Source organism: Coturnix japonica, chromosome 10, assembly GCF_054131305.1.
Source record: "Coturnix japonica strain WE chromosome 10, WE-NBRP24, whole genome shotgun sequence".
Taxonomy (NCBI): Eukaryota; Metazoa; Chordata; class Aves; order Galliformes; family Phasianidae; genus Coturnix; species Coturnix japonica.
This window is the reverse complement of record NC_140672.1, coordinates 2,168,940-2,181,523: the sequence shown is the minus strand read 5'-3', so window position 1 is coordinate 2,181,523 and position 12,584 is coordinate 2,168,940. Positions and strand designations below refer to the sequence as shown.

General features: G+C 42.6%; 1 protein-coding gene across 4 annotated transcripts in view; it reads left to right on the top strand.

Moving 5' to 3' along the window:
* The first annotated feature begins 260 nt into the window (after positions 1–260).
* Positions 261–12,584, top strand: part of DOCK5 (dedicator of cytokinesis 5) — a 61,905-nt gene continuing 49,581 nt past the window's right edge. For 2 of the 4 annotated variants that reach the window (XM_015882883.2, XM_015882882.3), the window contains exon 1: positions 261–462. In XM_015882883.2, the coding sequence (XP_015738369.2) occupies positions 420–462 (43 nt within the window). In that variant the 5' untranslated portion in view covers positions 261–419. The remainder of the gene's footprint in view (positions 463–12,584) is intronic. The other 2 variants (XM_085510150.1, XM_085510149.1) reach the window with 2 other exon arrangements.

The following is a 12,584-nucleotide window of genomic DNA, read 5'->3' as shown; positions in this document are numbered from 1 at the left end:
CTTCAGTGCGGGCTGACATCATCAGGTGCCAACTCAAACAAGAACACATAAGAACAGCCCTGTGAACGCTTTTATTTATTTATTCCCCCAGATGCTTGGAATTCTTTGAAAACAACCCTTTTGGGTTTTTTTATTTTTGTTTTTTTATGTTTTTTCTTACTGATTCGCGGTTTAATATTAAAACAACAGTCTTGGAGCCCTGAAGCATCCTAAAGCACTGAGCTGGGCTGGGCGGGCGCTGCCTTTGGGGCGGGTCGAACCGAGCCACCTCCCTCCCCGTCTCTCCCCTCCCTCTGTGCTGGGCTCAGCGGGGAGGCAGTAAAGTTGAGAGCTGCTATCGGGAAGTTCCGTAGCATGGCGGAGCTCAGACAACACAGAGGGACGGAGGGTGAACGGCTGCTTTGAGCCGAGCTGCGGGTATGGCCCGCTGGATCCCCACCAAGAGGGAGAAATACGGGGTCGGTGAGTGCTTGGACCCCTTCCCTATCGCGGCTCCCCCCCGGTGTCGTGTTCCTGCTGCAGCCCCTTGGTTCTTCTATCCTCCTTTTGGATATTGATCTCTTTTCAGTTTCTCTTCTTTTCAAGTTTGGGTTGTAATCGTTCACTCTTTGGACCCGTAAGGATAAAGGCAGCGGGTTCGCGTTTCAGCTGCTTTCCTGGGAGCTCCGGAGCTGTGCTTAGGGCTGACCTTTGTGATTCTGCCTCTGCAGCGCTGTAAGATAAGGCGTGCTGCTCTCCCCCAAAAGGAGATGCAAGTGGAAGCAGCAATGACAGGTTAAGAAGGTTGTAACGAGGCACATCGGGATCACTAGCAGCCTTATTTCAGCTTAATACAGCAATATTTCAGCTTAAAGAGGAGCAGGGAGGGCTTGAGCTGACACCTTGTGCCTGTTGCCCTGCCCTCCTCTTGGGTTTCATAGGGGATCATAGGGGTTATAAGGACCCCTATATAAGGTTCATAGGGGGATGTTTGAATGGCTCCGTTTTCCTTAGGAGGAACCAAACCTACCGACAAGTTCCCTTTTTACATGAGAGCAACGTGACAAATAGAAAACCACACTATTCTGAGCTCGATTGCAAGCTTTTGGATGCAAAAGAGAAGGCAGGAAACCACTAATGACACAAAACAATTCCTCAGAGTCGTTTTTCAGCTCTTATAGATCGCTTTAACAAGGGGTGGTCATTTGTGCCCAGCACATTGAACAACTGATGCAAGGAGAGTGTTTGCAAACATGCAGAGGGTCAGTTTCCTTGTATCCTATGATGTTGGTTGCTCTGTCTGAGCTGAAGAGCAAAGAAACCCATCCTGCACATTGAGTTTGAAGTGATTTGATTTCCAGGTGGCTCTGTAAGGATTGCAGGTTCATTTTGTGCTGCATGCAGTTCCTCGGAACTTATTTAGCCAGTCTTATCGAGGTAACAGGGAGGGTGTGGAATATCCTACACCCTGAACTTTGTTTCTTTCTGGGTAGGGAACAGCCTGTTTATACATGGGAGAAGCACGTGTATGACTTGGTGACGTTATTCCAGACATCAGGGTTAAAAAATATTGGTATTATAATCAAGCAAAGTATATAATTGTAATCTGAATGGCTGAGTTAGATGTGTTTTATATACGTGTTGGTTTGTGTTGCTTTTAAAGCACACCTTTCTGAGGCTCTTCCACCTGAAGAATGGCCTTGGGCAGAAGGGTGAATCAGAGACACTCCTCTCGTCAACATTTCTTCTTGCTTCCAGGGTGATTTTTTCTGTGCTGTTGGCCTGAGCCAACTGCTGATTATGAAAGCTCCACTCCACAAAGGGCATTGGCTGGTGAGTAAGCAGGGTGGAGAACTAACTACCTCTTCCCTTATGTTGCCAACCATAAGATGTGCTGGTAGGAAGTCACCACTTAGGTCTGTGTGTTTGCCAGCTGATCCTTATTATCCCCCTGGATGCATTTATAGACCCAGCTGACGTGGAGTCCATCCCCTTTATTTCACAACACAACTGATAGGGTTAACCCACAGGCAGCAGGCAGAATTATTTATGCAGCGATAAACTTTGTCAGGCAGTGCTTGATACGCGGTGTTAATGAATCTTAATTCTGTCAATTTGGGATTCTCAGTCTTGTCACTTTCCCATCTACGGTTACGACCTGTGTTATGCTGAAGCATTGCACCCAGATGCCAATCCTCTTTGCTTTTGTGCTTAATTTGACTGTCAGAAATAACAGTAGGGGCTGCTCATCGTAGATAGACTAGGGGTGTATATGGCTGTTTTGGTAGGGTTTTTAAAGAGGCTGCCCCATCCCTGCAGGCATTCAAGGCCAGGCTGGATGTGGCACTGGGCTGCCTGGGCTGCTGGTTGGTGACCCTGCACATAGCAGGGGGGTTGAAATTGAGCACTGTGGTCATTTTCAACCCAGGCCATTCAAGGATTCTGTGATCCCATGAGATGGAAAAGGTCCAGTTCAGTCTGGAAAACAGGGGGCATTAAGCTTTTTCTCCTGATAGTTCAGTTTCAAGAAGGCAATGTGGATTGAAAGGAAACTGTGAGCTTCATAGGCCAATTATCTGCTAACCAGGCTGCCTGTTAGTACCAATTATCAAGGTGGTTTAATGAGGGGAATACCACTGACTTGTTAAGTATAGGCCATTAGAGGGTAAGAACTTCCATTGGCTGCTAGGGTGGGTAGGTTGATGGCTGTAAAGTATAAATACAGAAAGTTCATTGGCTCAAAGGCTGTGCTTTGGAAACTAATAGGGAACTGCTTGCATTTTTAAAACACAACCCTGTAAATCATACCAAAACACAAAGAAATTCCAAGAAGTGAACAGCGTGATTCAGTGCCATGTGCCTAATCTTCGCAGTTCAGAATAGTTGATCTTCTGGATCAGTCTATAGGTCTGTTACTTGTGGGTTCAAATGGATTTGCTGCCTACCAGGTGTTTCATTCTCAGTTGGTTAAACCTAGAGGCTGCTGCCTTTAGTATAGTTAATACAGATGGTGTATGGGCTGAGTTTGAATCTGCATGCAGCAGAGAGATGGGAAAGCATCAAAATCAGAACTTACAGCATCCTAAAGGAAACATACATGAGATGCGAATGACTCGCAGTTTCTCACTCCCAATGGATTTTAAACCCAATAAACAGATTTGGGGTTGGGAGCTTCAGCTTTGTAAAGGGATAAAGATCCTGCTGGTGGTCTGATGGGCAGCATTATGCCCTCTTGTAGCAGTGGAGTTTCTGGGGTTTCATTAAGCTTCCTTGCAATGTGTTTCACCTCTGGTTTGGGAAGGAAAGATGCTGAAGTTGGACGGTCTGAAATGAAATAGCCTGTTTGTGGACTGGGGCTTCCTTAGAACAGTTGTCATTGCATAGTGCCTTTCATGCAAACTTCTTGTGTTGAAGGAAAGAATATCAGAATGACGCCCCACAGTTTTCAGCTTCCGTTTTCTGCTTGTTTTAAGATGATTAACATAGGGAATCCACAATGTAATTGTTTTTTCCTGCTGGCTGTAACATGGGCTTGCATGAACTTCAGCTTAAGTATTGCACTTCAGTTGTAAAAACGATTCTTTCTTTAGTTATCATCTGTTCTTAACATTAAAGTGTTATTTGAGGATTGGAAAAAATATATATTAATGGCTTCAGCACCAAATATGAGAGAGTTTAGAGTCTATGGAATCATTAACTGTTCTATTCCAGTATAAACCCAGGCTGCTATCAGAAAAAGCCACTGGACCCCTTTTACTGATTCCTACCTCGTACAATAACAGAAAACAAGCAGTGCTGGTGGAAGCCAGCCCAGGGAACTGAGCCAGTTCAAAACCAATTCAGAAAGAAAAAGCGCTGAGTTTCTAACCAGAATAGTTTCCAGATGACTATAACAATGCATCAGGTACACATGTGCTTTCCATGTCACCTTTAATTGTGAGTAAACAGGATGAGAAGCGTATTGTATTGTTCAGCAGTTGGTTTGGTTATGCATCTATTCTTCAGATCTTCCACAAACCTGGTATTCCAGAGTGAGAAACCAACTGGAGTTGGTTGGAAAAGCTTTGGACCTGAGGTCCAGAATGGCTGTGTTTGGGTGAGGTTGGTGTCTTGCACCCGCATACAATGGTATGAATCTCTATTGAAATGTGTATTCAACCTGGTTTTGCAGTAAGAGCATCATATATTATTATATAAGAGCTTCATATATTATTATGAGCCTGCAAAAACTTCACTGGTCAGTGATGTATATCAATGAATTCTGTGTGCTTTTGTCATCTTTAGGCTCTTAGCTAAATCCCAGTTCTATTTAGAAAACATTGGCTTGGAGGGGAGCTGATTGAACAAAGCAGTTCTGCAGCTCCATACAAAGTATTTGGGTTCATCTGGTGTGTTTTGAAGGACAGGAGACTCATTAGCTTTGGAGCATCTTAATATCCCAAGCTTTCTTTGCCTTTTCCCATCTCACTCTTCCACTCTGCATACACAAGGGTGGACCTTCAAGAGGGAATGTCTTGTTTGGACCCAGTTCCAAGAGAAGCATGGCTGTATGCTATGGCTAAATCCATAGCCATATTACCAATAGAAACTACATGTCACATGCACATATAAGCAGCCTTTCATTTGCAATCACCTTTTATTTAGGGGGTGCATCAAATAGATATTTTGGTAAACTGACAGGTAATTACCCCTCGTAGTTATTAGCAACCTTTTAAACTCATTATATTCCCCCATGCTTTAAGGAGCAGCACATAGGACTGTTCTTGTTGCAAAGAAGTATTTACTCTGTTGAAATACCATGTGGTGGTTGAGTTACAATCAGCTGCGTCATGTCTTAGGAATGGCAGTAATTTTTCAAATGTAAACCAGTGCCTGCCAGCTACAGTTGTGATTTATGTGAGCAGAAATGCAAAGGATCAGGGAGGAAGAGAGAGCGCTACAGATGATGATTTCCTTACTAATGGGTTTGATTTGTGATCGCTTCTGATGTGTTTGGCCATCAGGTATTGGCTTCGTGTTCAAACTTCATATATCTTCCATAAAGTAGTCTTGAAATACAGTCTGTGATCAAAGGAGTTGCACTGCTGTTTGTAGTCAAATTAGAGCAAATGTCCTGTTTGTTTCAACTTGCTTTTTGCTGCCCTATCTGCAGACTCAGTTTTAAGTATGCTCGGTGGTGTCCCATGGAGAGGAGGGTTCCAGAAGGATATACATAGAAACATGAAGGAAAACTCTTTTACCTTTACCACTTTTAAGTGTGCTTAAGGATCTTAAGGTAGAAATTCAGCACTGCTTCACATCAGCTGCACCTGAGCTGTTGCTTTCGAAGGGAGAAGGAAGAGGAACAAAGCATTTAAACTATTGCAAACCCCTGCATGAGTATTATTGAGTTGAAGGCTTATTTTGATATAAGTTAACAATAAACTCAAGCAGAACTGAAGGGCTGTTCATTGCCAAGACAACTCTGTCATATTCTTCTGTTTCATTCAGCAAAGCACGTTGCACTAGTTGCTAACAAGCAGACCTGAAATGATTTTAACTTCTATTCTTGCAGGCTCTCAGGCTCAGCATTCTCACGCTGTCCTTCCTGATTTCTACACTGTTTAGTTGCAGCCTTCCAGTGGCTTTCACTCAACAAAAAATAAACTCGTGTGCTTCCAGATTTGTTTGTACGGGCATTCTTTTCCTCTGCAGGGCTCTGGAAGGAACTTCCTCTGTGCTAAGAAAGAGTCTGCGTGCATATCCAGTGCATGGGAAGTCTTTATATAGAAGACTCTGGGAGAGTCTTGAGCTCTCTCCCAAGATTTGTTTTCTCACGTTGGTATGTTTTTAATTTAAGTTTTGTTCCAGATTGGTAGAAATTCTGAGTTACCCCAACAGAACAGCTCAGCTATGTGTAGAAGAATGGATTCTTTTAATCTGCTGTGTCTGAAGTTTATTTGGTGTATGAGTTGACTGTATGACTTCTTGCTTCCAGAGTCCTTCCTCTTTTTTGTTAATCCGTGTTAGCCTGAGTCTGTCTTCTCTTGCTTTCAGTGATTACTCTGTTTCCTAATTAGATCCCTGTGAAACTAATCGTGTGGACTTCAAAGGCGCTGCTGACAAGAACAAGACTTGTAACCATTCCTTGCCTTGTTCTTGCTTTGAAAAGTAGATGTAGTATTTCTACAGGCAGCTTGTGACTTTGGGTTGCTCGAGTTCTTTGATTTCCAGCTTAAAACATGTCTGCAAGCCTTGATTTTCAAGGTCTGGTCATCTTAACAATGAACAAACCTCCAGATCTGCTCTTTTGAGGTATCCAAGGCTGCCCAGAGCCACATCCTCCAGCCTTGCAGTTGGGAACCAAAGTAATTAAAAAAATACTTAAGACAAATTCATATATTGGAAAAAATTCACCCAGTAGCTCATCAATCAAGAAGGAATAGAGGGAAAATAACCTTCCCTTGTCGTTCAGAAGCTGAAAGATGTACAGCAGAAGCTTGGCAAAGCTCTTTTAATTCAAATCAGCTTCACTGTTGCCAATTAACTTACACTTAACTTGACTGATAGGATGTTCCTTTGAGTTAGTGCTTGTTGGGGAAGGATCCTGTATACGCTACCATGGTTAGATGCAAATATGGCCAAATATAAACTGCTTTAGTCCAAAGTCATAAACACATTTATTCCCTCACTATCACATGAGAGCTGAGCTTTCACATCCACTGCATCTCATTTATTGTACAATACCTAAAATAATGTAATTAATTTTGGTGTATTTGCCAGGAAAACTGTGCTAATAGAACTGGAAAACATAAATAGGAATTGCTGGACAGCTTGCTAGGCAGACAATTCATAGTTGGCTTTAAAGAAGTTAAGAGTGCTTGTTGGGTCAGTTGCAAACACAGTTTTTCAGCCTAGATGATAATAAATGTCTTTTTTGGTACAGTACAGACTGTACCTCCTAGCAGGATCTTGCAGGAATAGAGGAGGGAATGCTGTTTAAAGGATGACTTATTCTGGCAGCCTCTTGAACCTCTTGGATGGGTGTCTGGCATGTTGTCGGGATGGATCTAAAACAAGTTGTGGTTGCTCCATGGAGAGTCTTTAGCCACTTCTTCCACTCAAATTTTTGGAGGTGTTGCTGCAATAAAAAATGGACTTTGGTTTGGAAATTGCTGAATCTGTCCAAAATGTTCATTGGGTTCCAGTAGAAGTAGTAATAATTTCATGCTCTTGGGAGGCTTGGTACTTTAATCCTCCTCAGTGATGAAACAGTTCAGCTTCAGCTATATAGTTATAATATGGTTTGTGAACGTCATAAATAGTGGCCAGTTTGCTTGGAAAGATTGCTTGTTCTTTATACCAGTAATTAGCTTGTATTAAGAATAGGCTAGAGAAGGAATAAGTGCTCTGACAATGTAATGGAAGCTTCAAGGCTGCATAGAGATGGATCTTATGTACAGTAATAAAGTAACATAAGAAAATGAATGGCAGGCTGTTGTACATGGTAACTGATTCCAAACTGCTTCTCTCCTTGCAACATGTGCAGTGTAATTATGGCCGATCTGCTTACAGGAAAGTTGGGAGAAGTTTATTCTTTGTTCCTTATTTCACCATTATGCCTCTGTTTTCCCTTTGCTCATTACCTGAGGCACGTGGCAAGATGAAAGTGCTTGGGATGGAAGGTGTTGCCACATGGACCCTAGGTCCTTCTGTAGCTGTGAATCAATGAAACCACAGGCATCCACAATGAGATCTACATGGAATGGGAAGTGCTGAAGGTACAGAGGCCAACTGAAATCCCTGTGGTTATCCCTATTAGAAACGCTGCTTGTTTCAGCCCTGCCAGCATGACTTAGCTCAGGGGAGTTTGCACAGAGGTGCTGGCAGCAGAGAGGCTTTTGGCAGCATATCCTCTTGCTTGAAAATAGAGAGGGCCAGGACGTGCTATGAATTCAGCTCATGCAAATTATGGCTGAGCTCGTCTGTCTCTTTCTGAGCTCATGGATGGGAAGGGGAAATTATTGGCGGCCTGGGAATACTCATACACAAATTTGTGTCTGTCTTCCTGGTGAGTTGGGTTTGCAGCTGGTGGAATGGAATCCCTTAGCTTTATTCTCCCTGTGGGTCTCTCAGCTTGAGTTCAGAGTCGCTGTGTGTACTGTGTGTAGGTGTGATGCCAACAAGATGCAATGCTGTAGTTTTAACTCAGGTGAACTTTATGGTGAGGATGAGCCTGTAGGCGCACTTGGACTCCGTGCTCAAGTGTTTTACTCATTAGACCACCTCTCATCTCTGTCCTCACTCCCTTTGGAAGTTATGCATACGGTGAAAACTCATTAGATAGCAACACTCTATTCTGTACAGTAGTATTTCCAAGTACTCTTTTTCTTTCCTTTGATGTTTTGCCCAGTAAGATCTAGGACAGTAATTTAAAGCCAGTGGCAAATTCACTTAATTCTTTTGAAAGTGCCTCACGCTTTCAAGTTGGGATTTAGCTGAGTGGTCCCATTTATCAAGGGATGGCTTTTGGTTGTTGGGTTTTTGTTTCTACACATCTGCTTGAAAAGTTTGTTTCAGAAGTTACTCCTCTGATTTCTGGATCTGAACGGAAGCTGCAAAGTTGAAGGATTGAAGGAAAAAGAACGGGTTATGACAGACAGACTTGGTAAAATTCATTTGCAGTTGTATGTGATTGTAAATGAGCATTTTGGGGAGCATTCAGTCCAGGTTCTATGGCTCAGATTTCAAAGAAGTGAAATAAACCTGCAGGGCTAGGAAGATGTGCAACTTAGAATAATATTTAATGCTATAAGCTCTGTATGGCACCTGTCCTTTGGTGTCTGGTTCCGGCACCTCACCAGCAGATAAAAAGGAGCAGTCTTGTATTGCATCCTGCACCTTTGGAAGGTTGCTGCCACAAAAACAGTTGAATGCATATCTTGGTAAAGGAGAGAAGTAATTAACACACCAGGTAGATGACGTTCTGTGAAGTGAGAGCTGGTGGAAGGTGAAGCTTTGATAGCGCTGGGATCTGAGATTTCTCTGTAGTACTGCAGTAATTACAACATTGGCAGCTGTTGTTGGAGCTTTCAGAACTGAGCACCGCTCAGATTAAAATGGCATTTTGATGTGGCTGCCTTCTTTTCTCCCTTGTTAACTGGAGAGTAGCTGGCTTGATGAAAGAGCAAGAACTTCTGGCAGCTGGATTTTGAACCACAAAGTCATGGAACACCTTCCAGACCCAACAAACTGCATTGTCATCTTTATGCACTTGGATGTGAGTGTCAGGTTGGCTACTCCTGTATATATACTCATTGCAATGGACACAGATACGCTATTGCAGCGTTATATTTGCCCATACTGATCTAGCATGTCGCTTTGTAGTCTCTCTCATAGTTTATGCTGAGATGATATTGTTACTTGGTACCCAAATAAGCATTATGTTTTAGATTTATATCTCTGTCCTTGATTGCAGTATAGATGTACCACAAGAACAGAATCTCCTTTACTATCAGGCAGCTACTGTGGTATAAACAATTTACTATAAATAATTGAAGAGAGAATGAGTAATGGGAATTCTGTAGACATAAAAAGGTGAAGGTTAATTCTTTTTTCTTTATGTTTGTATGTCTTTTGCTTCAGCAGGTCTGAATTATCTCAGTTTGTCCAATCTGAAGCTACTGAAGAAGCTCTAATTAAAATCCATGGGCTGATTTGTCTTTGGGTCTGCCACTTGCTGCAGAGTATTGTTGTGGTATGGAGTGTGGTTTAAGTCGGTGAAGTTGAAAGCCATCAGAGGCCATTAGATAATCCTGCTGGAACGCTGGTGTAATGCTTGTGAAGCCATTCCTATTCCCATGGGCTGAGGTTGTTAAATTGGGTTTCTGCGAAGCAGACTTTTAAGAGATTAAACCATTGATCCTGGCATATGATCCACAGGCTGCCGTGGGGAGAGAAAGGAATATCCCAATGTTGATGATGGCGTGACTGAAAGAGAAAATCTTTCCCAGTCCCAATCTGGCAGTATGACTATTTGTACAGGGCAGACTCTGCTAAGCCTCGGATTATTAGTCTTAGCATGATTTTATCAACTGTGCATCTAGAATGGCATTTTCTTCTGACATTGACAGGTGAGCAGCTACCAGCCTTCTTTAGATTTGGTTTTTGACAGTCTTACGATGGAATTGTGAGTGTTAGAAGCATGTTGAGGACTGTGTGAATCCTCTTCTTGTCTTACAGTTCTCAAAAGGAGGGAAATAATAGAGAAACAGAGAATTCAGCTTAGGTCATGCCGTGTTCTCCTGTCTATCTTGTCTAATTTCTCAGCTGATTTTTAGTGCTCATCTTAAAGCTAACTCAGAATGATTTTTATGAATGAGTAAAAATCCTTCCAAATGTATTTGTGAGGTCAGCCCTGGAACAGTAAGTGTGCCCCATGTTGATAGCCTGCCTCAAGCTCATGAGATGGTTTACTCTGAAGCCTAATGATGGCTGATAACAGAAGCATTCCTATCCAAATAATGCCATTATTGTGAGTTATTTGCATTCAGAGTGCTAAGCATTCACTCAGAACTTTGTGGAATGGAGACTGAATGTCAGCATCAACCAATTCAGGAGTAGTCATTTTTTTTTTTGCATAACGGTGTTGAACCACATTTTGTTATATTTTTCCTTTTCAAACTGACATATAAATCTTAATTATGCTATTTTCAATTCTTCAGACACAAATTCCTGGGCAGTTACAAGAAAGTTTTTGCTCCGACATCAAAAAGCCTTTGTTCCCAATAAGAATTAATTCCTTGGGCAGTTCCTTGTTTTTAAATAAAGCCACTGTTTTTTTGGATATGTCTTGGCAACAAAGAGCATACCAGGCTTCTCCGAATGGGGCTGTCCAGCCTAAATGCTGCTTCTTAACACTGGGTTGATGCGGCATAAAAGCACATGCTTCAGTTTCCATACAGTAGTTTTTGACTCCTCTGTTGAAAGATGTAATGAGATGAAGCCTGCTTATTGCTCCAGCACTGAATGCAAGTCTTTGTTCAGAGGAAGCAAGGCACAGCCCTCTCCTATCAGATAGTGGTGAGGGCAGGCTTCAGAGAAGTGGCATTTGGAAGCTGTTATCGTGTCTTTGTGATGGGTGGAGGGGTGGTTATTTTGAGCCAAGTAAGAGATAACGGATCTTGCAGTGGTTTGTGCTTTCCAGGCCAATAATCCACATTTCAAATGAGTTTAAGCAAGTTATTCTACTTTGAATTACACACAAAATGCAATGCAACAGTTTCTGCCTCCTTCATTTTAGCTTCAGATGCTATAACTAAGCTTCTCCTTTAGAAGAGAGTCCTGCAAATGAGTTATGGTCTTTAAGATTAAAAAGGGTCGAGGAATTAATAGTTGCTTTTCATCTTTAATTGCTATCTTCAGATTAATTGCATACACTGTTCAGATCTTTTTTGTCTGTCCTTTGTTTCTTTGCACATAAAAGAGAGCAATTGCCACCCCCTGGAGGTGTTCAGGTTGGATGGAGCAACCTGGGCTAGTAGCAGACCTGGAGGTTGGTGGCCCTGCTTGTTAGCGGGGAGTTGGAACTTAATGATCCTTGGGGTCCTTCCGACCCAAGGCATTCTATGATTCTCCTGTGCATGACATGGGAGCTTCTTACTGATCAGGAATGTGCTGTGATTAATACGGTGCCTTCATGCAGTCAGAGGGAGTGACATAACCAAACCTGCTCTTCCCATCCTAACCCTATATATGCTGACCCATATCAAACTCCATGCCTTCAGAAACTCACTGTTTGCATTTACGTGGCAATGCTGGAAAGCCCTGGCTGCCTCTGAGGTGTCCTTTGCTCCGGGCAGCCCTTCTTGCTGTTGATGACTGTTTGGTGATGCCCCTGCATTAAGCAGCATGGCCCAACATCCAGCCCTCCCTGTTGCCCAGTGCTGGTGTGGCTCCTCCTGGTCTGTCTTGGGGATTTGCCTTCTGCCCTCAAGCATGAAAATTGCTTCTCCTTATCTCCCCCTACATAACTCCGGCTGCTGTCACCAGCCATAAAGTTATCAGCTGCCCTCTTCAAACCAGTGCCAGTGTTTGCTGCTCTGCCCTTCCCTGCCAATGCAGTGCAAGGGCTGAACGCACAGCCAAAATAAATAGTTCTTAAACTTACTTTCTGCTAAACAAACTCCTTCACAAGAATGAAATTATGCCATGTGTTGCCTGTAGCCAAAGATCGTTAAACCCAACCCAATATCTTTTACCTACATCATGATTTCTTTCCCTGTTTCTTTCTTCGGAATAAATTTGTTAAGACTACAGTGCTTCTTTTCTTTCAGGATCATAAAAGGAACAATTACTGTTCTGAAGTGAATTTCAAAGGACAAAATCTCAGCGAGTTTAGCTTGAAGGGAAAAGATTTATGTTCTAATATTCCTACAAATTCTGGGGCAGAAGTCCCTTATTTCTTCCCTTCTTGCTGCACTGTCAGGTTTCTCTATGCAGGATTTCTATTTTTTTTTCATGTTACGACAGTGTTTGTTATATGCTGCTTCCTCTTTCAAGTTGAAAAGGGGTCAGATTAAATACACACGATGAAGAAGAGGCTAAGCAGTTCAAATAGCTGCGGA